Source organism: Rhinolophus sinicus, chromosome 3, assembly GCF_057876585.1.
Source record: "Rhinolophus sinicus isolate RSI-liver-muscle chromosome 3, RSI-T2T, whole genome shotgun sequence".
Classification (NCBI taxonomy): Eukaryota; Metazoa; Chordata; class Mammalia; order Chiroptera; family Rhinolophidae; genus Rhinolophus; species Rhinolophus sinicus.
In genome coordinates this window covers 134,287,807-134,314,601 of record NC_142503.1, presented here as the reverse complement: position 1 = coordinate 134,314,601, position 26,795 = coordinate 134,287,807, and the positions used below count along the sequence as shown (strand labels likewise).

The following is a 26,795-nucleotide window of genomic DNA, read 5'->3' as shown; positions in this document are numbered from 1 at the left end:
CCTGATCAAAACCATCAGCACCTCCCACTGGAGTGCTGGGAAGAATTCATGAGTATATACGTTTAAAAATTAACAGTAGCTGAAATCCATAGCTTTTCTATTATTACACAATAATAATAATTTTCAACAATTTCACAAGATGTTTCATGTCTTTCTAATCTATACTAGGAGCAACAGCTTAATTACCACGAACAGAAAATAAATCTGACAGCTGTGTGTCAATAACAGCCTGAATGTTTTGGTGTATGATGTAAGTAAGTGATTCAGTGATGCTGCGGTCAGGGCATGGTCATGATGAGCTTCCAGAGGGAAGTTTAGGAAAGCTAGTCAGCAGTGCTGTCTATTTTTATGATGCTGGAGGCTCTGCAGTGGCAGAGCTCATTGGCACTGTGTACCAGACAGGATGTGAGGACTTTACCCACTGGGCTAGGAGTATAGTCCCAGAAAAGGTTCAAACCAAAGGTCTCGTGGAGACAGTTAAGATAAAGCATCTTAACCTAAAGAAGAAGTGGAAGACCTTGTGCTTTGCAAATCGCTATAATATTTGAGACATTGTAGCAGGTTGAGAAAAAAAAAAAAAAGAGCCCTCCAAAAACCACACAGGCAGTTCATAGGGTGAATACCCTGTGGCTGCCCAGTTGTAAATCACCTGAAGGGAAAGCTGACTGAGGTTAAAAATAGGAGACAGATCCCTTCAGGAGGTCCAGTTCTGCAGAAAGATCATGGCAGAAATCATAAAGGCATCTATTTCACATAGTCTGGGTTGATAAGGATTGTCCTTGTCTCGGTCTGAAACATATGGGGCACACGGCTGAAATTATGAAAAGAAAATGGAGAAAGGGAAAAAAAAAAAAAGAAAAAAAAAGGCCAAATCTCTGAGTACAAGTCTGCCTTGATTCCAGACACAGCAGTTTCACACACAGACTCCCTTTTAGGGCAATTTACACTATCTTCTGGGAAAGGAAATTTAAATATGGTACCACTATGATACTAGCGTCAACCCCTAATGAAATCCTAGTTGGTAAAGTCATTCCCATTCTAAAAGGGAAAGTACTCACACTGCGGAATGTTAGTACTCCACAAAAATGTGCAGGAGAGTAACTGCTGAGAAGGATCTTTTGATCACTTATATCTGGGACATCAAAAAACAATAGCATTACTTCCTAAAAAATAATAGAAAGAAATTACTTTCAACCACATCAAGCAAATCTGCTGACTGTCTCAAGAATAAATGCCAATAACTGAATTAGAATTAACCACTAAAATTGGGGGGCAGGGTGGGGGGAGACAAAAAAAAAAAGTAGATAAAATCTCTATCTACAAATGTTAATAGGTCACAATTCTTCCAGGATCGAATTTCTTTCACCCTGTTTTACATCAAAGTTTTATAAACTACTGGAAACTATATTTGGATGGAAACAATAACACCAGTACCAGCTCTTTCGGTATAAATGGCACCACAGTCAATATCTTTGGCATGTGGACGCAGATTTCTATACCACTACCAAAGTCCTCAGTTAATATCCAAATTTCTACTAAACCAAGCCATAAACAAATCTTCAACTAAAAAGCTCTGTCTCCTTGTTTATAATCTGTTACCTGGAAAAAAAGCAGAAGGTTTCTCTAGCCACCTAATCACCATATCAATGACACATGCCACAAGAGAGAAGCACTAGTTTATTTGATTGATCATGGTAGATAAACTCCAAATAACAGAGAAATTAACAAATGCTTGACATTTGCTCAACATCCATTATTCTGACACTGCTTTCAGAATTTCAAAGCCTGGGAGTATGCTTAATCAACATTCATATTCCCTTGTGAGCTGCAGGCACCATATTGCACCCTGCCTCCATACTGATGAAAACTGCATATTGGCCATTTCCAAAATGTTCTGGGACTCCACACAGGGCCCCTTTTCTCTCTTGTTCCTGCTCTGCAGTTTTCTTTTAAACACTTCCAAGACAAAAGCATCTGCCAGTTTTCCTCCCTAGGGATGTATGCAAAATGAACTTAACAGTTTTAAGGCAGGAGTAACCCTCACATCTAAATTCATTCATAGGACAGAAAAGGGCCTAAGAGGCCTCTCCAGGGACAAAACCCTGCTGAAATTCTCCCCACACACAACAGTGGGAGCTTTATAACATCGAAGTCCAGACAATTTCCAATTCAAATGCCCAACATAGCATGACCTTTGTCAGATCTCTGAGCTCAAGATGCACCCATGATTTTTTATTCTAACCAGCACAGACATTAGACAGGGCACTACTGCTAAGCAGGAGGTTCAATATTTGCATGCTCTTCTATTGTGAAAATGTAACAGTGACAGCACTGTGTCAAATTCTTTTCCCTCTAGAACTTTAACTCCATAGGAGAGGCATGGCTGACAGATGACTCCCCAACATCTGTGTTATGTACACTGCACAGCTGAGGAGCCCGGCTCACTGTCAGAACACTGCAAAGATGGCCTGTGCCTTGCTTATGCCTTCTTCTTATCCCTACCCATATATATATATATATATATATATATATATATATATATATATATATACATGTATAGACACACACACACACATATTTATATATATACACATATAACACACACACAATACAAATAGTGAAATTTTTAACAAAATGTAAAAATAGCAGGACAGATTAACATACTTTATAGTCATTAAGCTGTTCATGTAGCAGCGCAACATATGTTGTATAAATGTCCTATACCAAATAATTTATCAGATCTGACACAGTGCACATCATATTGTTTTATTTAATGCACTTACTAAAATTTCATGGATCAAGCATCACTTCTGAAAGCACAGAGAAAGCACTAGAAAACATTTATTCATCTCCCGTGATTTATTTTGATTACCCTTACGGCTACATGATAAAGTGGAACCCACAAAATTACAAGGTTAAGGTTTACACAGCCATTGCTTCATCTACTAAAATATAACAAATGGCTCCACGTCTGTGTTATATTTTACTTTCATTTAGTGTTAAGTAGTACACCAGGCTAAGCACTTAGCTGCCTACTGAATATCTTAATATTTTTAAATAAGACTTAAAACATTCTGACCTAGAGGATGAGAGCTTAAGAAACAATCTTAGGAGAGAATAGCAAGTCTTTTTTATGGTACTCCATAGAAGAATACTGGCCAAAAAGAAGAAACATGATTTGCGAGTTATCTTCTCCTCAAGAGATTATAAAAATAAGCACTGGCCAGTATCAGAAAGTTAACACAATCCACTGAATGCATAAAGGACCACAAAGCCAGGCACTGCAGGGAGGAGTTGGAAGATAAAATCGCAGCAAAACACATGGCTCCTGTTCGCGAGGAATTCACAATCAGTCAAGTAGAAAGCAAAAGATAGGGATGTATGCATTCCAAATGAACAGGTAAAAGTCACTACAATGGTCAAAGGAAAAAAAAAATCTTAGCAGATTTAAACCACTAGTCAAATATTCAAGAGACTAAACAAACAAACAAAAAAACCCCAAAAAGGGCAGGGGTGGGGAGGGGAAGAAGAGAGAAATTAGCACTTGAGACTCTTTTTCATCAATTTTCTTTTAAAATGTCTTATCTGGAGGCAGGTCACCCAGACAAGGAAGATGAGAAGGATGATACAACGATCAGAAATGGGAGATGAGAGTCTAAAGTAGAAAAGGTCAGTACAGCTTTTCAAGAAAAACACGAGTGTTTGTTGGCCTGATCATTTTTGAGAGAACCATTACTCTAGCTGATCAACTGCCTTGGGAAAGAATATTAAGGGGGGCAGAAAGTTTTAATTTTCAATGAACTATTTTGCTTAAGATGCAGTAAAAGTGAGATTACAACAAGGAAAAGATCGTTCTTAGAAACTAAGTTTTGCTTCCATTTATGAGTGACAATCATCCCAAGATAATTACAAAAGAATCAGTTTCCCGTAAGTCTTACTCTCAGGTACCCACAGAGGCTCCGTATGTTTAAGGTGTAGAGGCGGCAATCCAGAAGCAAGGCTCAAGCTTCTCACACACTCTGCCTTCCCATCATCTGACAGAACAGCTGACAGGCCACGAGATGCTTCATGTGGAGCAAGAAAACCACGAAGCCATGTTACAGTGTATTGCAAGTCAGGCAGCAGAGTGACTTCAGATGAGTAACAGGTTACTGTAAAAATACTGAAGGGTCTATCGTGCTGCACCCTCAGAAGGGAGAGATAAAGACTATGAAGTCAAATGGAGTTCAATATAGAAACATAAAGTTCCAATCTCCCAAAAGAAGAGAACTAAAAATAGGAAAATAATCTTGCTCAGTTTAATGCATGGTGATAATGGCACCTGAAAAATTCTTAGGAAAGAACAATTTAACCCTTGCAGCGTTACGTCAAAGCAAAACCATTACCTCACCCATATTGAAGGGTTTCTAGGAAGATGAGCTCTGGCATTACAAGCTAGCTTTAAGAGCTGGGGGTGGTGGTGGGGAGGCTGTGCATCAAAAAAAAAAATTCAACAAGAGTTCATTGAAAGCACTGAGGAAAAGAACGAGTTTGAGTGTTGCAAAGTCTTGCTGGGACCCTATCATCACCATCACTTTGGCATTTTATTTCTAGTTAAGAAATATATTTTACCTTTCTGAGATTGTTTTCTGGTTACAAGCCAACCATTATGAACCTTTCAGTGAATCACTGAATAGGGCACTTAAAGGGATAAACAATTATAAAAATAATTCTGTCACAAGTGCATACATTTTATTTTATTTAGTGATGTAATAAGCTTAGGGGCATATATCAGGTCCAAAATGGTCTTGGTCATTAATTTAAGCAATAAATCATAGGTCTTGCCAACAACGACGGCAAACAGATGCTAACAAGGAAATGTATTATTTAATATTGCCATGTGTTATAAAAAATGTGTGTTTAAGACATGTCTTAAATTTTTATAATAATATGCATTTAATACATTACTGTTTTGACACATTCAGGAATCAGATTTATAGGTCCCATTCCGTAGCTTCTTCTGGATTTTTCTTTTTTTAAACAAGAGTAGAAACCTTTAAAGTGCACGCTTGCAACAATATCTAATTGGTTGTCTTGCTGTTTTGTAGTAAATAATGTCAACACTGAAACTCATTAAAAAGAACGAATGTACACACTTTGCTGGAATATAAAAATAGAACATTTTAAAATTACAATTTTTAAAGAAATGTTATAGTCTGGGAAAGTATAAGAGCACTTTTTAATCAAGTTAGCAACTAATTTTTTCACATTCACTTTGAGCTACGCTGCATGACACCAGACAAAAATATACTAACTTGATTAACGAGAGAAGTTCACATTTAAAAATGTAGAAGTGACTAGGTAAGAACAAATCCTACTTTATATACTCATTCAAAAATCCTAAGAATCAAACAGTATCTCAAAATACAAACTAAGTTAAAATTGAGTCCTTCTATTTAAATTATACCAAATCGTAATATTCCCCTTCTAATATTTCCTTTCACATCAGTAGGCTTACATCCCTTGCTACTTCCGTGTTTCCCAGAAAATAAGACCTAGCTGGACAATCAGCTCTAATGCGTCTTCTGGAGCAAAAATTAATAAAAGACCCAGTCTTATTTTACTATAAGACCGGGTATAACATTATAATATAATATAATATAATATAATATAATATAATATAATATAATATAATATAATAATATAATATAATATTGGGTCTTATATTAATTTTTGCTCCAAAAGTCGCATTAGAGCTGATTGTCTGCTTAGGTCTTATTTTTGGGGAAACACGGTAACAGGTTCAAACCCCCTAGTGAAACGGCTTGCGAGGGAAGAAGGGAATTAGGACCTAAGGAACTAATACAAAACCTCTTTTAAAAAAATAATAAGATTTTTTTTTTATATCAACCAGATGCCAACTCTGCTAAAACCTTTTTTTATTTGCACATTTATTTTTTCCGAGTGTCCCTTGCAATCAACTCCTTAACTGCCAGCATGGTCTTCCCCCTTTCTTGTGTAGGCAAGAGTCCATGCTTTAGAACACTTGAAGAAGCAGTGCTTGGAGTATGGAAACTAAATTTTCTTCATTAAATCTACTGAAGCAGATATTAAAAATGCATTTAATATACTGGCAATGGTCGGTGGGCACCGCTGACTGTGACAGGCCAGTTACTGATGATGTGCCGTCAGATGGCCTTCTCAGCAGGCGCCTGGGTCTCAGGCTGCTGAAGGACAGCAATATCTTCCCTTGTGTGTAAGCTCTATTCATCTCCCAAGTATTTACTAAATCACAGGCCTCTGCACACATAGCCCACGTTTCAGTGTATGCTAACAAATGATGGATGGCCTCGTCAATTCGTTATGTCCTGAAAGCATGGTTTCCTGCCATTCCAATCATCAAACCTCAGCGCTTCAGAGCTGATCAGTCCCTGGGAATATATTTTGCAGACTCGATTAAAAGAGAATTCTTTCCATTGAGTCTCCAACACCCTCCCCCAAATGTTTATTGTTTTAAACAATTATTTGGGCAGAGTATGCAGTAAGTGTTCAGACAATTACAACACCAGCAGGTTTATTTCTGGTATTTGCTAAGGTGTAATTTCATCTATGACAAAACATTTAGGATATCTGATAGTGAAACTTATGTTTTAAAATAATTTTGCTTCTGTGTACAACAAACAGGCAAAACCTTAACAATATTTTATATCATATTATATTATAATGTAAATGCATTCGCAGATACATTTCAAAGGAACTTTCAAGGGAATAACCCGTCACTGAATCATCTTAAACCCTTTAAAACAATAATTTGTCAGCGTTCTCTTTAATTATAATCTAGGTAAAAGAACAAATTACTTAAAAAAAAAAAATCTTCTGACAGTTTCCAAGTTAGACCACCAAAGTTCAACTTGTCAAGGGAATGAACCTCTTAAAAGAAGGTACATTTTCAGTTCCAAGGTTATATATGTCAGTCGTCTTTCTGTAAGCCATAAGAACATTTTTATTTTTAGCTACTGGTTATCTATGAAACAATAAATAATAGTACACACATACCTTTCATTCAGAAACAGTAAACTTTATACAAACAGACAAACTTACCACAACTAAACAGATAGCTGAGCTTTGAGGAAATGAGGTGGCGCTAAGAGCTAAACAACTTGCTATAAATAAGCTCCTGGAAATGCTAAAAAATTTTTTTTAAAAGTGCCAATCTCCCATTTAGCCAATAGCTAGGTAGGCTCTGAAGAACCCACAATCAGCATAAACTCTACCATATTGCCCTGCCATTCACCTCAACCTTGACCTCAAGATTAAGCTCACTTTTATTACGCACAAAGGTCACCTGTATTAGGTCAAAATTCAAAGTCCCTTGTCAGAAAAGGTTGACATATTCCAACCTTTCCTCTCCATGCATCAAATTTTTCATGGTAAAGTCATATTCAGCAGACAGTATATTCAGCAATTTATTGTGCCATTGTAATACAGTGTAGAATACAATTGCTCAAAAAGCTACCACATGAATAAAATATTTTTCATGACAATGGACCAAATCTAGACTCTACACACCTCTAACAGATGAAATAACATTATCCAAGTCTTGTTTTCATACTTCAGAAGAGTTATACGGCAAATAATTGTCCTCAAAATATAATCTACAGGGTAATTATGATTCCACTTCCATAATCCTTGGCTACAAGCAACTATTTTTCAGAATGTCATTTAAATTTTTAAGTAATTTTTTTTTTTTAAACACAAAGATCTCCAGCCAGTTTTAATACGTTTATTCGAATGTGGCCTAAGCAGCTTAAGTGAAATGGGTCTAAACCTGAAAGCCTCTCTTTGACCTAGAACCTAGAGAAAGACACGCTCTGTAATAAACAAAATAGAAAAGGAAGGAAAAAAAAATTATTGCCTTGTCCAAATCATTATTACTGCAACTATATGATCAGCAGAACTGCACAAATAAGATAAATTAAACAAATTCTTTGTAGGCAGCATTCTGAAACACCCAATTAATAAAAACAAAAGCCTTAAGGAATAATAAATCTATTAAAAAGTTTATGCAATTTCTTTGTGTTTACCACAAGGTTTTTTCATAATCATTGTTAGCAAACACGAATAGATTTTTTAAGAGTGTTTCAAAAGCACTCGTTCTTCAAATTTATTAGTACCTATGTTGAACACGAAAATCAGTGTTCACACTCCTCTGATGATCTGGGGTATCCTGCAAAAGTTCCATGCCCTAGAAGACTTACTCCTGAAATCACATAATTATTGGACTCAAGCTACTTCCCGGTGGTAGTACCCTGACTCCAAAACTGGTATTCACCCAAATATCTTTCATAAATTCATAACCACCTTGTCATCAAGGTTGAGGCGAGAATGTAAAACAGCCTTCAGAATAAGCGGCATTGCATTTGACAAAAGTAATTAGACAGTAAAAATACTTCAAAATTCTCAGGTTTTAACATTCCCACGTAGTCTGTCTTAGGCAGTGATCTTGTCATATAACCATTTTCTGTGATGGGGACAGGGTCGGAGAAATCAACCTAAAGCTTGATATGCTCATTTGTCTTCAACAGAATATCACATCTTGGTTGCCAGTACAATCTAAGGACTTCACCATAATATCCTAAAAGCAGGTTTTCTATTATGTTTGGGGTAAAAGAACACTTTGGAAACCTAGAAAATAAAGGAACTGGTTTTAGGAAAAAACTTTTCAGTTCTAATATTCTAATTATTATAAGCATAAATACCATTGCAATGAGCATCCTTAAGTCAAGCAGAACAGCAGCAGCAAAAAGTTATTCAGCACAGCATCAGGAACCGTGCTAATAATTGTATATGTACTATCTCATTCCAAGATCATAACAGTCCCATTGTAAAAAGAACACAAAGGCACCAAGAGGTGAAGAAAATTACCCAAAGTCACCCAGTCAGCAAGTCATAAAGTCAGAATTCGTATGTCTATTTCCAGAATCAAGTTCTTTACACCGATATCTAGAATTGCCTTTATATACAAAAAACTGAACAGCCTCCTGGAGTCCTTAATAATAGGGTTTTGCCTCCTATCGATTTATAAAATAATTAACCATAGCAGAGAGAGAGCTAAATAAACCACTCAAGGTCAAGCACAGGCTATGACAACTCTGGCAAACTCAATACTACCTGACCAGCCCACTTGTGTAGGCCTATCCCCACGCAAAATTCCACCTGCCATTCTAAAATGCACATATTCTTGCCAAACATTGCTAATTTTATTGTCCATTTCTGTTTTTGTAGTACATTGTCATATTGTTTTATTACTGATATGTAAAATATAGAAAAGAACTATATCTGAACATGTGATTATTGAGTCTGTATAAAATTGTACATATCACATTATAATGTTATCAACTGGGTATCTTATTGTTTTTCACTATAATTGCAGAGATCCTGTATTTGCTTTTTACACTAGAGTAACTACCAATTGAAGCTTAAAGTATCTCTAAAAATAATTTCTGACGTGATACACTCTCAGGTATACCATTAAAGCACTTCTAAATTCCTACAGAGTAAAGAATCACTGTAACGTTCCTAAATTTAACTAACCAATCTATTTTGAAAGGGATATATTTCCCTAAATGAGACATACATACATGACTTTTTTTTTTTTTTTTTTAACCAACCAGAATTTTCTTCAGGTCAGTTCAATCGAGTGTCCTTCATGATATGTATTATAATACCTATAACATACTAGGTACTGCTAAGGCTCGAGACTGGAATTCTAGCTTCTACACTAATTACAGTAAGAAAAAAATATGTATCCTCAATTTGCACAAGAAAAAATAAAGACAAAGCCCAACACATACAAATATTATAAGAATAAATGAGATACAGATGAAAGTATTTGGAGCCATTTTTCAGGAAAAAAAGCTATAAAAATCAGATAAACTAAGTTAAGAAAATTCAAGAAAGGACATGCCACAGGGCTGTAACACACAATGCAAATCTCAGACTGATGATGGTATGCATTGGGCCTTTGGTGACAGTAGGGAGGGGTGGGGAGAACCCAGGTTTGTAGCATTTGCCAATTTCTGTGGTGTAAACACTCCCACCATGACTGGTTTTAAGCTACTGATCCGATGTCACAATTTGCAGAGTTGGGAAAATATGCTTGCAATCAGCTCTCTCACAAGCTGGAAAGAGCCAGCTCCAGTACCCACTGGCTGTTGGCCAAATTCAGCCCACGGACTTGTTCTGTTTGGCCAGGAAACTGTTGGCCCACACAGTGTTTTTAAAAATCAAACAAATTGACAACATTTAAGTCTCAGGATATTTTTCCTAAAAAAATCAGATCTAGAGCTGCTTTCTACAGGATAGAAGACCTGGCAGCAATGGGCCCACATTCCTCCATGGCACTACATTGCTGGCACAAAATGGTGGCCTCTCTGTTAGTGTACACAACTATGCTTTTACTTGGTTACGATCCCAGCCAGGCCAACATCATTCATTCACTCATTGTTGATACCTCCTGGCACCTAAGAGTGATGGGAGTCTGTAGTTAAAGAGCATGAATGGAGAGTTTTGCCTCCAGAGGTGGAAATTTAGTCAAATCACCGGGTGACATTCCTCCTTCAGTGTCTGCATCTGTAACACTAATTGATTTGACTGGATGATCTCTAATTGCCATCTCAATCCAATACTTTATAAGCCACTAAATCTAAAATAATAAGAGAGGTATGCAGGTCCCTCTGGAGAAGCTTTTGTGATTGGCACATGAAGAGTTCCAAACATGCCTACCAAAGTGCAAACAAAAATTCCAAATGTTATACATTGAAGGTTAAATATAGTTTTACCTTAATATATATTTTACCTTAATATATATTTTTGTTGGCCATTGAAAATAAGAATCTAGGTAATGATAACTTCATCAGTTAAGAAATGATGTTTGTAAGCTATGTTTTACATCTAGGCTGTAAGAGTATGTGGGGTTTTTAATGCTCTACAGGAAAGAGTCTCTCTCACATCCCCAGTCCATTTACTATCTTAGCTAAATGGGGCTTGAAGTGCAAGTTAATTTCAAATTTTATTAGCTTTCCCTACCAATATTACCAGCAAAAACAAACAGCAGTGTAATATACCTTAAGCAAAAGATGATATCAGCTTGGGAGGGTTGTAGACAGAAATAAAAAATTCAAAAAAAAAAACAAACAAAAAAACAACTGAATTGCCAGTCTTATTTCATGTGTGATTGTAGGAAGATGCATTTAAACTGCACTTCACTCTCCCTGATCCCGTTTACAAAGGAGGCCACCTACAAAGAGCATACAAGTCTTAGACATCATCTTATAAGTTACAGAATCTTAGGAGGCTAAGGTGTGGCACAAGCATGAGTGACAAACCACAAAGAGGTTTCACCCTGCATTTCACCTGAAAGGTGGAGTTGGAGACCCACAACATTCCTAGATTAAACATGATTAAACATACCGAGTTCTGACTATTTGAGCGTGATCACAAATATTCATGACAAACAGTAATTTATAAACTTGCTGAGTGTAAACCTGAATCTTTTACACCACTAGGCTAATTGGGTGAGCAGCAAGTCAATTAGCTGATAAGTGAGCTTAACCAAACACCTGCATCCCAGAGCTTACAGACTTCCCATCCTATATAGTGCTAGCTACATATTTTGGGATTTTCAAGTCTTAAGTGATAATCATTGTAAATATCAAGGATCTGCCACACCTCCTCTTTCCTAAAGCAGTATTAAATACAAGATCAGAGTTTATATTGCATCATTTCTTGGGCCTGGAGCAAAGGCTGAATCTCAACAATAACCAAAATATTTATAATTAAAAATAAATAGGGGAGATATCCAAGATGGTGGAGTAGATAAACACTATGCCTGCTTCCTTCCGTGAACACATTAAAATTACAACTTTATAAAACAATCGACCTGGAGAACCATCTGAAGTCTAGCTGAACAGAAGTTTTATAACTAAGGATAGAAAGAAGAGGACACTTCAAGATTTATAGAAGGGGCGGAAATGTAAAATGGAATGGCACCAAACCTCTGTGTGGTGGTTGAGAATCAGGAGGGATATCTCAGCTGCAGAGGTTCCCCCTGGAGGAGCAAGGGACTCTAGCTGCACACTAGACACCCCCAGCCTGGAGTACTAGTTCCAGGAAGAAGCACACCCACAACACATGGCTGTGAAAAACACTGGGGATTCCAATCATCCGGGTGGGACAGAAGGCTGCGGGAAACCCAGGCATCCTCTTGAAGGGCTCACGCACAGGCTCACTAATTCGCAGGAACTCACCTTGGGCTCTGGTGGAGGGATGGTGACTCGGGGGGTGACAGAGGCATTACGGGGGGGCAGACTGAGTTGTGTGGCTTGAAGCAAGCGCTGGAGGATAGTCGATAGTCACCATTTTCCCCGTGAGGAAGACTTCTCTGTGCAGCTGGCAGGTGAGCACCATCTTTGTGTTTTGTGCCCGCCCCGACAGGCCAAACCTGAATCTGATTGGTCTCGTGAGCTCCTCTGCTCCATCCTGCTGACTCATTGGGAACCAGCCCTACCCAACTCTCTCAACACCTGAGGCACTTTCTCAGTGAACAGCCAACCTTGACGCATTGCACTCTTTCTTAAAAAACTATAAGAGTCTGCAAGCCCCAGGCAGGAGCTCCAGGCTCAGCACTGGCATCAAACCAGAATCTACATTAACCTGACTCTTCCCACTCTAGTGACTCCCTGAGACCCTGCGCCACCCAACTTGTGTACCACACAAGGATTTATCAGTGGCTGAACCTTAAGGGAGCCGGCAGGAGGCAGCAGTCCTCGGGGTATCTTGGCTTTTTGAGGAGCTACTGCAGGTCTGGTACTGGTGGCAGGCATTTTCAGTTTGCAGTGTGGACTCTGCGCCTCCCAGTTTGCAGTGTTGTTCATGCGCCTCCCAGTTTAGCATAGGCAACGAACAACTGCAGACTGCTTTGTAGCTCCTACCAGGTAGTCCCTGGCCAGTCACAAGCAGTGGATGACCTGGGCTTGCACTGGAGCTCCTCCCAAGAGGCACCAGAACGAAAATACTTGGAGGTTGGCTTCAGATCACAGCAGAGCACTGCCCAATTAGCCCCAAAGTGGCACACACAAAGGGTGGTTTCAAAAGGTACCAGAGTCCAGTGGGATGAATGCCACTCAGTGGGGTAAGCCCCTACCCTCCCCGCACAGCAACCCATAAGTTGTGGACATGGCCAAACCCCATGACCAATCAGCCTGAGGTCCAATCTCACCCACTGATGTGCCAACAGAAATCAAGGCTCAGCTATAATAGGAGGGCACACACAACCCACACAGGGACACTCCTGGAGAACCCAGCTCAGGTGACCAGGGAGACTGTGCCACTGGGCTCCTGAGGACCCCATTACATAAGGCCACCTGGTCAAGACTGGGGGACATAGCAGATCTACCTAATACATAGAAACAAATACAGAGAGGCAGCCAAAATGAGGAAACAAAGAAATACATCCCAAATGAAAGAATAGGAGAAAGCTCAGAAAAAGAATTAAATGAAATGGAGGCAAGCAACCTATCAGATAGAGCTCAAAATAATGGTTATAAGGATGCTCAAGGACTTAGTGAAAATTTCAACAAAGACATAGCAAGCATAGAAAAAGAACACAGAAACCATAAAAAAAGAACCAGTCAGAAAAGAAGAATGCACTAAAAAGTATCACCAGCAGAAGAGATAAATCAGAGGATAAAATCAGTGATTTGGAAGACAAGGTAGCAGGAAAAAAAAACAAAATAATAATTGGAACAGCAAAAAGAAAAAAGAATCCAAAAAAACATGGATACTTTAAGAGACATCTGGGACTATATCAAGTGTAACAACATTTGCATCATAAGGGTACCAGAAGCAGAAGAGAGAAAGCAAGGAATTGAGAACCTATCTGAAGAAATAATGACGGAAAACTTTCCTAACTTGGCAAAGGAAATAGACGTCTAAGAAGTGTAGAGAATCCCAAACAGGATGAACCCAAACAGGCCCACACCAAGACACATTATAGTTAAAATGGAAGAGGTTAAAGACAAAGAGAGAATCCTGAAAACAGCAAGAGAAAGGCAACTAGTAACTTATAAAGGAACTCCCATAAGAGTGTCAGCTGATTTTTCAACAGAAACTTTGCAGGTCAGAAGAGAATGGCACAAAATATACAAAGTGATGAAAAGCAAGGACATACAACCAAGACTATTCTACCCTGCAAGGATATTATTTAAAATTGAAGGACAGATAAAGAGTTTCCCAGAAATGAAAAACCTACAGGAGTTCATCACCACCAAACAAGTATTATAAAGAATGTTAAAGGGACTTCTTTAAGATGAGGTGGAGGAGATCAAAATTATGAATAAAATGACAATAGCTACATATCTATTGACAATTACATTCAATGTAAATGGATTAAAAGCTCCAATCAAAAGAAACAGGAGGGCTGAATGGGTAAGAAAACAAAACCCTTACATATGCTGCCTACAAGAGATTCATTTCAGATTGAAAGACACACAGACTGAAAGTAAAAGGATGGAAAAAGTTATTTAATGAAAATTGAAACAAACAAATAAACAAAAAACAAAAAAAGCTGGGGTAATAATACTTATACCAGACAAAATAGACTTTAAAACACAGGCTATAATAGAGACAAAGAAGGACTCAGTAATCCCACTTCTGGGTATTTATCCAAAGAAACTCAAAATGCTATTTCAAGGGGACATATGTATCCATAAATTCATTGTATCATTGTCTACAATGGTCAAAATGTGGAGGCAGCCTGGGTGTCCATCAATAGAAGAATGGGTAAAGAGGAGGTGGTACATATATAAAGTGGAATATTGCTCAGCCATGGAAGGGAATGGGTTCTTGCCATCTGCAAAAGTATGGGTGGACCTGGAAAGTATTATGCTGAGTGGAGTGTCAGACAAAGACAGATGCAATGTGATTTTGCTTATATGTGAAATAAAGAACAAAATAGAAACAAACTCATAGATACAGAAAACATTTTGATGGTTGCCAGATAGAGGGGGGTTGGGTGTGTAGGTGAAAAAAGGGGAAGGGATTAAGAAATACAAGATTGGTTGTTACAAAGTAGTTATGGGCATGTAGGGTATAGCATAAGGAATATAGTCAATAATATTGTAATAACTATGTATTGTCAGATGGGTACTAGATTTGTTGGTGTAATAGGTGGGAGAGGCTTGGGGGGCAGGGTGAAAAAGGCAAAGGGATTAAGAAGTAAATTGGTAGTTACAAAATAATCATGGGGATATAAAGTAAAGCATAGGGAATACAGTCAATGATACGGCAATTACTACATATAGTGTCAGGTGGGTACTAGACTAGTCAGGTGATCACTTCTTAAATTATATAAATGTCTAACCATGATGTTGTGCACCTGAAATTAATATAAAATAATACTGATGTCAATGGTAATTGAAAAATTAAAACAAGGCGGAGGAGGTGAAGGGAAATAAGAGGTCCAAATTTCCACGTATAAAACAAGTAAGTCATGGGGATATAATGTACAGCATAGGGAATATAGTCAGTAATATTGTCAGTGTGGTAGTGTCAGACATTTACTAGACTTACCATGGTGATCACTTCTTTAGGTATATAAATGTTTAATAACTATGGTGTACCCCTGAAACTAATATAATATTGTATGTTAGCTATATTTTTAATAAAAATATTTAAATAAATAAATAAAGGTGTGTGTGGAGGGGACAACATGGTAAGAATGCACCACATATTTTATGTTTCAGTCTAGTATGTGACTACTGTCCGTAGGACAACCTCAGAAGAAGACTGGGATTCACACAGAATTGCCCCAATTAGCAGGGGCCGTATTCGGTTAGGGAAAGACCTAGTACTTATATGACTGACTGAGCAACAATATCAAGATCTATGAATCCACCTTATTTTTTTCTCTACTTGCATCGCTTTGTTTTAAAATATTTATTCCTGTAGTCTGGATGTTGTTATTCTAAGTTTAATAGTTGTCAAACATTTTTAGCAGCCGAATCTCAATATTTAAAACACATAAAAGAAATAGGTTTTGAGATATGTTAACACTCAGTTATCTCAATGAGACGTGAGGTGTTTTTTAGGTCACAGTTTGAACGTCACACTAAATTAAAAAAAACAAAAAACTTTTTCACTGTCCTGAAGCCAGAAGGAAACGAAAAAAAAGATCCCCCCTCAGTCAAGAGATAGGAGTTGAAAAGTTGACATTGTCAAACATGTCACTTCTTTGGTACGAAGGAAGCCTTGGGTTATGAGGAAGAACTATTAACTCTTAACATACATGTTATCAAGATGCCTCCTAAAAGGTAGGGATGAAAACAGAGAGGAAAGAAAAGTAGAGACAGGTATTTAGTTCCTCAAAATGGCGAAGAAAGGGCTGGAGTATGACCAACCATGTGCCATCTTTAATACATGAGGCACTGATTGCTTCACACTGGTTTCAAACCCATGGACCAAACCATTCTGGTGCCAGCTGTTTTGTTCCCAGAAGAAATGGAGACTTGTCACTCAGTTAGAAACTGCACCCCAGCACCTTCAGTGCACTCACTGTATGTCAGCTCACTGTACAAGCAATTGGACAGCAGAAAAGGGGAAGGAGAAAGTAATCTTGAATCAGACATTTGAAAAAATGTCTCCTCAAGAAAAAGACAATTGGAAAAAAAAATGTATACTTTACCCATCTCTGACATGGTTTTCATATCTGTACATGACTTATATATTAAGGTCAATGTATATACTTACTCTGGAAAAGTACTTGTATATTGATTGCTTTGTTTTTAAGGAAAATTCAACTATAATGGCTAAATTGCACAAAATGTGTAATAAAAACATAATAGTGAATTCAGTCAACATTTGTTGAAAGTCAAATAATAAAATATTATTACTCTATACATCTATTGAACATTTTTCTCCTAGGGAAATATATAATTTCACTTTATTGTACCAGCAAACATTCTGGAATGGGTTATTACTTAGTAGACTAAAGTTGGATGCCTAAATATAGGCTTAAAAATGAAGTCAATAATCTAATAACATGAAAATTTCCCCCTCAAGCTAATAAAAAATAAAGACAGCATGTGGGTTCTTCTCAGGATAACATTATCATTCCTTCGCAGGAATTCAAGCTAATCTCATACCAACCCAAAGGAGCACAAATATCTGATAAAAGCTAAGGAGTTCTTTTATAAAGTAAAGGTGCCACATAACAAAATAACTTTCCAGAAGAGTCTTTAAAGCTAGGTGATAATGCAGCAACCAAATAGAAACCTAAAATTTTATGTAATAAAAAAAGTCATATTTTAAAAGATCAGTAAAGGAAATACATGAAATATCATATTCTTTTCTTAGATATTTTAGACTGATTTCTTTTAGACCAATTTCCAATTTGCACTAATGATAAATACAGAAATACTCCTAAGATATGTTTCCTGAGTATATGAATATTAGTTTTAAAGTTCATGTAAACTAATTATATTCCTTTGGCAAAACCACCAAAAGATTTTCCAGTTCAATAAAAGACTGACGTTTTCTCCCTTTACAAGTTATTCTTCCTCATTATTCTGGACTCAGGTCCACCACAACATTATCATAAGTATAGAAAATTGACCACAAATTGAGAACCAATTCTCAATTCAATTCAGAGAACAAATCTGATAGGAATAATCTTCCAAGTTAAATAAACCAAACCCTACAGTATTAACTATACACTGCAATGTGCTACTACGATTCTTAAAAATCAGTGAATCTAGGTTAAAAAGTTTTAAAAACAGGCACTATATATAATTACGAGAGATTTAAGGCGAGTTTCGATTACCTAAGCTATATTCAACTACTGATCAAATCTATGTGTTCATAACCATGTCAGTGGATTCACACAAACATTTATTTTCTGCAAGTCTATGGGTCTTTATTTCAATGCAAAATTTTGCTTTATATGTTTCAAAAAGTTACTCCTTAGACATTTCTTCTACTATAAGTCATATACTAAATTCTAATCATCATATGTATCACGTATTAAATGCTTACTTACCAGGACCCCTACACTATGTTAAGTGTTTTACATGGCTTATTTCACTTAATCCTCACCACAGCCTTAAGGAACTGAACAGCAAGACACAACAGAGTGAAAGTAAGAGTCGGAATCTGGAGCCAGACTCTAACTGGGTTTGAATCCTCCTTCTTCCTACTTCCTAACTATGGAGCTTCACTCCACCTTCACAGATGAGGCAACTGTGATTCGGATAAAAAGAGGCAGAGCCAAGTCATTTCCCAAGAACAAACTGCTACAGGAAGCAAAAACAATGGAATATAAAAACACCCTATGGGAAAAGTGGACAGATTAAAATGCACCATTGGAACCAATGGCAGCACCAAATTAAACTCAGACACCCTAAATAAGTGTAAAAGTTAAGTGAAATCATTGTGCTTTTTCCAAGCAAGTCCCTTAGCTACTGTACTCTGAACTAGACTGGACCCATAGGTCCTTTACCAAGAACCACCAAGTTCAACACTGACAAATACACAGTAGAGCCAGGCTTAACTCCAGTTCTCAGGTAGAAGTAGGTGCAGGTCTCAAGAAAATGAACCACATATATTGGTATAAGCACAGAGAGCCCAGCCAAATGAGTTTTTAACTACTCCTTTAGAGATTTCTCTAGGAATAGCCTCATGTGAGTGAGTGATTGTCTGTGTTTTAATCCGAGAGTGGGAAACCAGTGCATATCTGTGGGCCAAGACAGAAAATAGTGCTTAGAAATGCAGAAGGCACCATTAGTAAAGCCTGAGCCAGGATTCCTAAGGGAAAAGATACAGAAACAGAGGAAAGACACTTATTTTGCTATTTATTGTATCAAGAGTTTGATTTATGACTCATTAGTATAGGCGTAAATAGCAACCAAATGACTAATGTATGGCAAGGGAACTCAAGGAAAAATCAAACTTGAGCCAAAGGGCTTTTGTTTACCAACAAAAGAATTTCTAACAAAGGTGTATCTCCTCTAAGAATCCCACTTAACTAACCATATCTGAACTAACTGTTCAACAAATTCTTTGGTTTCTACATTCTATGTTTCTAATAATTTGTAGCTATTAAATGTGTCTTAAACTCTTCCCTCAGACAAGTTATCCAAAATTAATCACTGCATTATTCTGTTTTCTAAAAAATACCCAAATAGTGCCACAACCATAGTGAGCACACAGTGAATTATTATAGACCAAATGCTGTAAGAGGTGGATAAACTGCAAACGCCAGTGAAAAATCCTGGGCTGACTGTAGGATGGATTGTTTCACACAAAATGGTGGTAGTGGACGGTATTAGTTGAAAAGTATTCCAGTGAGAGAAACAGAAAGTCACCATTAGACAAATACCAGTAATAACTCTTTCATGCAAGAACTACTGATGGATATTAAAATCAGTGGGTGAAAACATGAGTGAGAAACAGGATATTTGCATAATCCCAAAGGATATCCCCCAAAAAATAATTATTGTAAAGGAAACAATACTAACTTTATAATGGAGAAACTTGGGAGACACCACACCTTAACCAAGTAACTAAGGTTAACCTCACCAGGAATAAGACACATGCAGTCATACAGCCCCGATACGATGCACTGAGAAGAGCACAATATCACTTCTGGGGTATTCTTGCTAAAAATGTTTACCCTCAATCTAATCATGAGAAAACATCAAACACAAATTTAGGGATATTCTACAAAATAACTGACCAGTACTCTTCAAAAGTGTCAAGATCATAAAAAACAAAATAATAAGGAACAGTCACAGATTAGACGTGACTAAGAAGACATTACAATTAAATCTAATGTGTGATCCTGGAATAGAAATAGGACATTGGATCCTGGGACATAACAAAGATATTAGTGGGGGAAAAAAACATACAAAAAAAACAGCAATGTTCAAAAAAGTCTGGATTAATTAACTGTATTGCATAAAAGCTAATATCCTGATTTTGACAATTAAACTATGGTCATGTAAGATGTTAACAATATAGCAAGAAGGGTGACGGGTATATGCGAATTCTTGTAATATTTCTGCAACTTTTCTGTAAGTTTAAAATTATTTCAAAATAAGATATATATTATTGGGGTGGAGGGGGGAGAGGGAGAGAGGTAGGTGTAGATCTCAAGAAAATGAACCATATATATTGGTTTAATCACAGATAGCCCTGTCAAACAAATTTTTAACTGCTACTCCTTTTGAGATTTCTCCAGGAACAGCCTCATATGAACCATGTGTGTGTGCATGTGTGTGTGTGTGTGTGTGTGTGTGTGTGTGTGTGTGTGTGTGTTTGTATAAAATCAAATGCATATGTAATATGTAGTGTTTGGCTCGGAAAATATAATGCTAAAATATATCCTGATAAGTAACATCTGATTGGACTGGAGGTTTCTACCTGAACAAGAATGTTCTGGAAATAAGCTGGGAGATGCAAATCAATGAATGTGTCCTCGCCAAGTACTTAAATACAGAATGTCCTATGATTTTGTGGCCAACGGCCCATTACTGAAAAACTACAGAACAGAAAATAGAATCACCAGGCAGGTAATTTAAAAGGGTGAATGTAGGAGTTGTAAAACATCAGAAATCACAAAGTCCTTTATTTTAAATTGGAGGATTCTGAGACCAGAGTGGCTAAGGGGATTGCTCAGGTTCAATGCAATAAAACTTGAAAGACATAAATTTGTAATTTTAGTGAAAACAAAGAAGCCATGGAGGAATAAGGCAGGCAGGTGGAAGCCACACTGAAAAATAAAAATTAAGCTCGGGGAAAAAAATTGAACTACATCTTTATCTTGTACTAAAATAAATTTCAGCTAGAAAGATTAAAGAATAAGAAACAAAGCCATAAAGAACCTAGAACAAAGTTTAAGTCAAAGATTTGTTTTTCATATCTTAGGATAAGAAAGGGCTTCCTTGGCATAAAAGCAAAAAGGCAAATACCCATAAATTTATAAAGTTAAAAATAAAAAACAAAAATAAAACAATGTGAAAAGCAAACAACTGGGGAAATATCTGCAAAACTATGACCTATAAAGGTGCAACACCGTTAACATATGTAGATCAATAAACAATAACAAATCAATAAATAATAACACTAAACACTCCAGTAGAAAATTAGGCAAAGGACACTAGGCAGGTAATTTAAACAGAAGAAAACTAAATGGTCAAAAAACATTTGAGAAAACATATAATATATTATAATAAAAAATGTGAATTACAAGATGATTAAATGATGATTCTCTTTAATGCTGGCAAAAGTTACAGAGACAGATATTCCCATGCTCTGTTGGTAATAGGATTAGTACAATCTTTTTGACAATAATTCTCAATACATATCAAAATCAGTCAAAACATAAACATCCTTTGATTTGAAATAGCTAGTGGTTGTTAAAGTGTGGTCAACGGACTCCTGGAGTCCCTGAGACCCTCTCAGGGGTCTAAAAGTCAAAATTATCTTTATAGAAATAGTAAGATGTGATTTGCCTTTTCCCCTATGTGACATTTGAACTGACGGTGCAAAAACAATGGCGGGTAAAGTTGCCATCTCCTGAGCACAAATCAAGGCCAGACACAATTGTCTTAGGAGTCACTGCATTCTTTATGGCCCCATACTTGCAGGGAAAAAAAGCCAGTTTCACTTAAGAATATCTTAAGATTCAACTATCAATGTTATTAAATATCAATCCTTGAATACACATCCTTTTAACGTTCTCTATGACAAAATAAGTAAACACAAAATACGTCTACTGTATATAGAAGTCTTATGGCTGTCTCAAGGAAAAGCACTTGTATGATTGAGAGCTGACCTAGCCACTTTTTTCATGAAAACACCATTTTTATTTGAATGAACAAAGTATGATTATTCAGATTTGGGTAGCTGGCAGACATTTTCTCAAAAATAAACAACATGAGTATGTCACTTTAAGGAAAACAAGTCATAGTATTTGTTGCCAATGATAAAATTTGAGCTCTCAAGGGAAAATTCAAATATTGGAAAACTCTGTACCCATCACCACAAGTTTGACAGCTTCAAATCTTCCAGACTTTTCTGAACAGATCAGTGGGGATATTAGCAAATATGATTTGTTTTTTGATACAATAAAATGAAAGGTGACAACATTTAGAAGATTTGCATAACTTACAACCAACATTTTGTAAGAGAAAAATGCGCGGTGATAAAAATCACATATAGGTAAAAGATCTGTTCACACTTTAAGACAGGCCAGTGGATTATAATATAATAGAGTGAAAAGGTCCATGATATTGGTTCACATTCCATATAGCAATTACCCATTCAGAAAAGACCACTTGTTGGGTTTCATGTAGTAACAAAATATACACAATTATCTGAAAAGCCTATTAAAAATTACTCTTCCCTTTCCAACTATTTATTTGTCAGAGGCCAGATTTTCTTCATATTCTTTAATCAAAACACAAGTTGAATGCACAAGCTGGTATGTCTTCCTTCTATTATATTAAGGCAGGCGTTAAAAAAATTTGCAAACGTGTAAAGAGAGGGCATTTTCTCACTACTTTTATGAAATGATGGTTATTAATCATGTTATGTTACACACCACATGTTAACAAAAACATTAATAAGTAATGGGTTTATTATTGTTATTTTAAAATAAATTAATAACTAAATTAAATTTTTTTTTCAGTTTTAATTTATATTTTGGTAGATATCATCAGATATAACTCATATAAACAAAAGTTCTTTGGGGTCCTCAGAACTTTTTTAGAGTGTAAAGAGATCTAGAGACTAAAAGTCTGAACACTGCTGATTTGGTCATTCCCACCTTTTAGGAATCTAAACTAAGAAAATAAGCAGACTTGGCATAATATATGTAATAAAAATAGTATCAGGAAATTAGAAGAACAAAACTCTTGATGTTCAACAATAAGAAGTGGACGGTACATCCAGAATGTGCTATTATTGGTTACTTGAAACAAATTGTGAAGAATTTTTGAAGACGAGGAATGCTCACAATTTGCTAAGTGAGAAAAGCAAGATCTACAATGCACACTGGCAGAAACAGTATTGCACTGGGAAAAAAAAGACTAGAGGGAAATATACAAACAGTTAACAGAAATTTGGGGGACTATAAGATTACAAATAATTTTTATTTTCTCTACTGAGCATGTACTACTTATAAAATCAGGAAAATTAAAATTTTTAGCAACTTTTTAAAACATTTCAGTACTTTGATTTTTTTAATCTTTTTTTTTTTTTTTTTTTAAGGAGGGCACAGCTCACAGTGGCCCATGTGGTGATCGAACTGGAAACCTTGATGCTACCAGACCTATGCTCTAACCAACTGACCATCTGAGCTAACCAGCCACCATGATTTTTTTTTATACCTCAATGAATATGAATGCCACCCAAAAGTAATTGCTGCTGTTCTTATTAAAACTGATCAAGGTAGCTTAGCATAGAACTCTGAATTGAAAATTATGAAACCTGTATTCAAGACACTGTTTGGCCATTAAATATCTCTGGGATTTTTTGACAAGTCACTTAACCTCTTTGAACCATCAGAAATTATCTCTGCGGTCCTTAGCCTGCCAACTCTCTGATAAAATGAACTATCCAATCTAAAGATTGTTCAAGTTCTTTGCAGTGACCATCTCAAGCAAAACAGTACTATAGTGAAAACTGTGAAGTCAACTCCAAAATCACACTCTTTATAGAATTCCCACCCATGCTGCTAAATGGCTCTTCGATTTCTTCTTTTGTAGAGTATTAGATTGGTGCAAAAGTAATTGCGGTTTTTGCAATTATTTTTAACCTTTTCAACTGCAATTACTTTTGCACCAACCTACTAGTAGTGCAATCTCTTAAATAGTTTCCCGTATATGAAGAATTTGTTATTCCTGAGTGTTACTTGGGAGAAATGAAAAGTAGTTGGGCATATCATGAATAAGAAAAAAAAAAAGGGCATATGAAAAGAAGCAAGACAGCATGGTGCCCCAAACGAAGGAAGTCCTTCATAAGTCCTTCATAAGAGCACAGGGAGGTTACCTCTTATGGAGAGGACAAGCTATTTGCTATGGAAAAGAAAGGAGGAGAGAAAGAGAAGAAGGCGAGGAAAAGAAAGAAAAGCAAAACTACAGTGGTAATATAAATACATAATGAGAGCAGAATATCTAAAATATATGTGCTCATTTAAAACTGGCCAGAAAAAAATCTACCTACCTTAGCTGACCAGCCTTCACCCATTTCACTGCTCATTGGCAGAGTTGGCATGAGTTAAAGACAGAAAATTAAATTCCAATTTGTCGATTTTGTTCTGGGATAGGCAAGTCTGATACAAATCTTAAGACTCTAAAGGGATAAATATTGCCTTAAATTAAATCTAGATGTTACTAGAGAGAGATCCCTTCATTTTTCAGATTAGGAAAACTAAGTCCTTAAAAAAAACCAAGACCATAAAAGACCTTCAATTTATGCTTCAGTTTGTACTTTATTAATACCAATTACCCAATAATCTCTCCTATCAAGAAAATACTTCTTTGGAGATGTCTGTTCAAAGGTTACACATCAAAAACAGGGAAGTTCTCCATTAGAAGCTAACCGTGCTCAGGGCCACAAAACAAAATGTACAAGTTTAAATTTGATTTTGAAATAGAAGAAGAGTATACAAACATTCTAATCTTTTAACACGTCATAAACACAATAACCTTTTTGTCCTCGACTGGTTCATTGTGTAATGTCTGGGCTTTAGTTTGCACATCCTTAAATGAGGTAATCTATAGTATACAGTTCCTAAAGACCTTTATTAAAAAATTGGATGACCCTAAAAGCATTGAAAAAAGGCATGTTTGGGGAGGCAGTATGAAATACACCCGAATGTGTATACATATAGTTGTTCAAATGGCCAATCCTGACCCCAAATCGGAATCCCCAGGGTACCAGTCTCTGACTGGCTTGGGAACACTGGAGGTCACTTAATTGTACTAGAGAGCCAAGGTAGAACAGGACACCCCTATAGGCCTGTGCTCCCTACTTTATTTCCAAGGGCTAATTGAAAATGGTCCTCCATTTCCTCCTTTTGAATCCACAATTAGAATTATGACTTTGAGAGGACCCTGACACCTATCATTCATTCCTAGTATCTGTCAATTAACCACTAGATATTTATGGAGCACCTACTACGTGCACCCATCATCTACTAGCACATACCAAGTTTTCAAATTAACTTGATTTTAATTTCAAGACCTTGGGCGTCTGCCTGGGATTCATCCATTTAGAGTCTCCTGAGGAAGGTTGGTAAAAGAAACCTCCTTCCCCATCCTTGATCTCCTAGCACCTGACATGTGTGACACGTGGTTCCTAAGTGCTGGCTTGGCTGCCAGGCACAGCAGCTGCAGGCAAAGGGCTGTGAGAGGGGAGAGATGGGCACTTACCTGGGGAACCTCTGCTTCAGCTTCCTCAGGCTCTGCCTGGTGGGTGGCACAGACACTAGGCACTGGGCTATCTCGTCGTACTGGGCTTTAGTCAGTATCATGTTGGGCCAGAGTCTGGGAGGTGGCAGGGACAAGTAAAAAATACCCTGGGCTCGAGCAGCCTTAGGGCTGGGAGATGAGGGATGGGCACACAGCAGCACGGCGTTGGGTCCTCGACTTCCTTGGTTTGCCCCTATTGCCCTTCACCCTGAGTTGCACAGCGCGGGTTTCACCCAGCAGCTCGGCGGAGGCGCTGGGAGGGCTGTGGACCCGATTGCCCTGCCTGCGATTTCTGAGCAGCCGCAGTGGGCTCGGCCGAAGGCAACCAGCCGCCATATCAGTTAAGGGCAAACCAACCAGGAAGTAACGGCCGCGGGGAGAAGTGGTGCCTAAGTCTCAGCGGGCAGGTATCGTGGAAGCTCTCACCTGGGCTCACCCTGGGATGCTCGAGAGGTTCGTAACCTCCCAGTTGCCAGAAGCCGTGGAGTCCTGGGACTCGGACCCGGCGTCAGGGCACACTGGTGTCCCGCGACCCTTAAGCTTGAACCCCGGAAAGCCACTGCCAGGGCGCGCGATTTGAATACGCTTCCAAACGCGCCGGTTTTAATGCAGCTCCAATTGGAGACTGACCTACACAGAAAGTATACGTTCTCTGAAGTCTTTCCGCGCTGTGCGAGCAGGCTCCGCGCAGTAAAACCCTAGGATCGCTGTAGACGCAGCACAGGCTTGTTGGAAAACCGACCACCTTTGCAGCTTTCGTAAAAGGCAGTTTTGTCCATGTTGGGAAACAGACGAGAAAACAAATCCGACATCATCAAACAAATCGAAGTAAAGAATATCACTCTCACTACCCTCAGTTAGGTGCTCAAGGACTGAAATCGTTTATTCGTCTTTGCATCCCGAGCTCTCAGAAAATAGTAGGCGCTCCATAAATGTTTGGAGATATTAGTTAATGAATGAATTCATCTGTCTTCCCTGGTGCTGTGAGCGGATCTCAGATCTCTTGAGGCAAATTTTTTAGACGTCAGCTCTTTAATCCCTTTTTAAAAAAATCTATTTTGTTCTTAGAAGGCCATGCGTTGTATTTCTTTTCAAATTTTAACATTTTATGCAAATGAAAGGAAAAGTGTTTAGATGTTAAAGAATGCGTAAGTGGTTGATTTTTTTTTTTTTTTTTAATCTGAAATAATGCCTGTTTTGGAAGTTTAGCTTAGATATGCCTCCTTGGATAAATTTCTTAATCCATCTAAGCCTCAGTTCCTTTGTCTGTAAAATTGATTTTTAATT

At 37.3% G+C, this 26,795-nt stretch overlaps 1 protein-coding gene across 2 annotated transcripts in view; it reads right to left on the bottom strand.

Annotated features, from left to right (window-relative positions):
* CDIN1 (CDAN1 interacting nuclease 1) overlaps positions 1-26,087 on the bottom strand; it is a 215,767-nt gene extending 189,680 nt beyond the window's left edge. The window contains exon 1 of one of the 2 annotated variants that reach the window (XM_074327928.2): positions 25,935-26,087. Coding sequence is in view for 1 of the 2 variants with exons in the window: in XM_019725527.3 (XP_019581086.1) it covers positions 25,470-25,570 (101 nt within the window). In the remaining variant the exon portion in view is untranslated. Of the gene's footprint in view, positions 1-25,469; positions 25,803-25,934 lie in introns of those variants that run through there. The other variant, XM_019725527.3, reaches the window with a different exon arrangement.
* Positions 26,088-26,795: the final 708 nt, after the last annotated feature.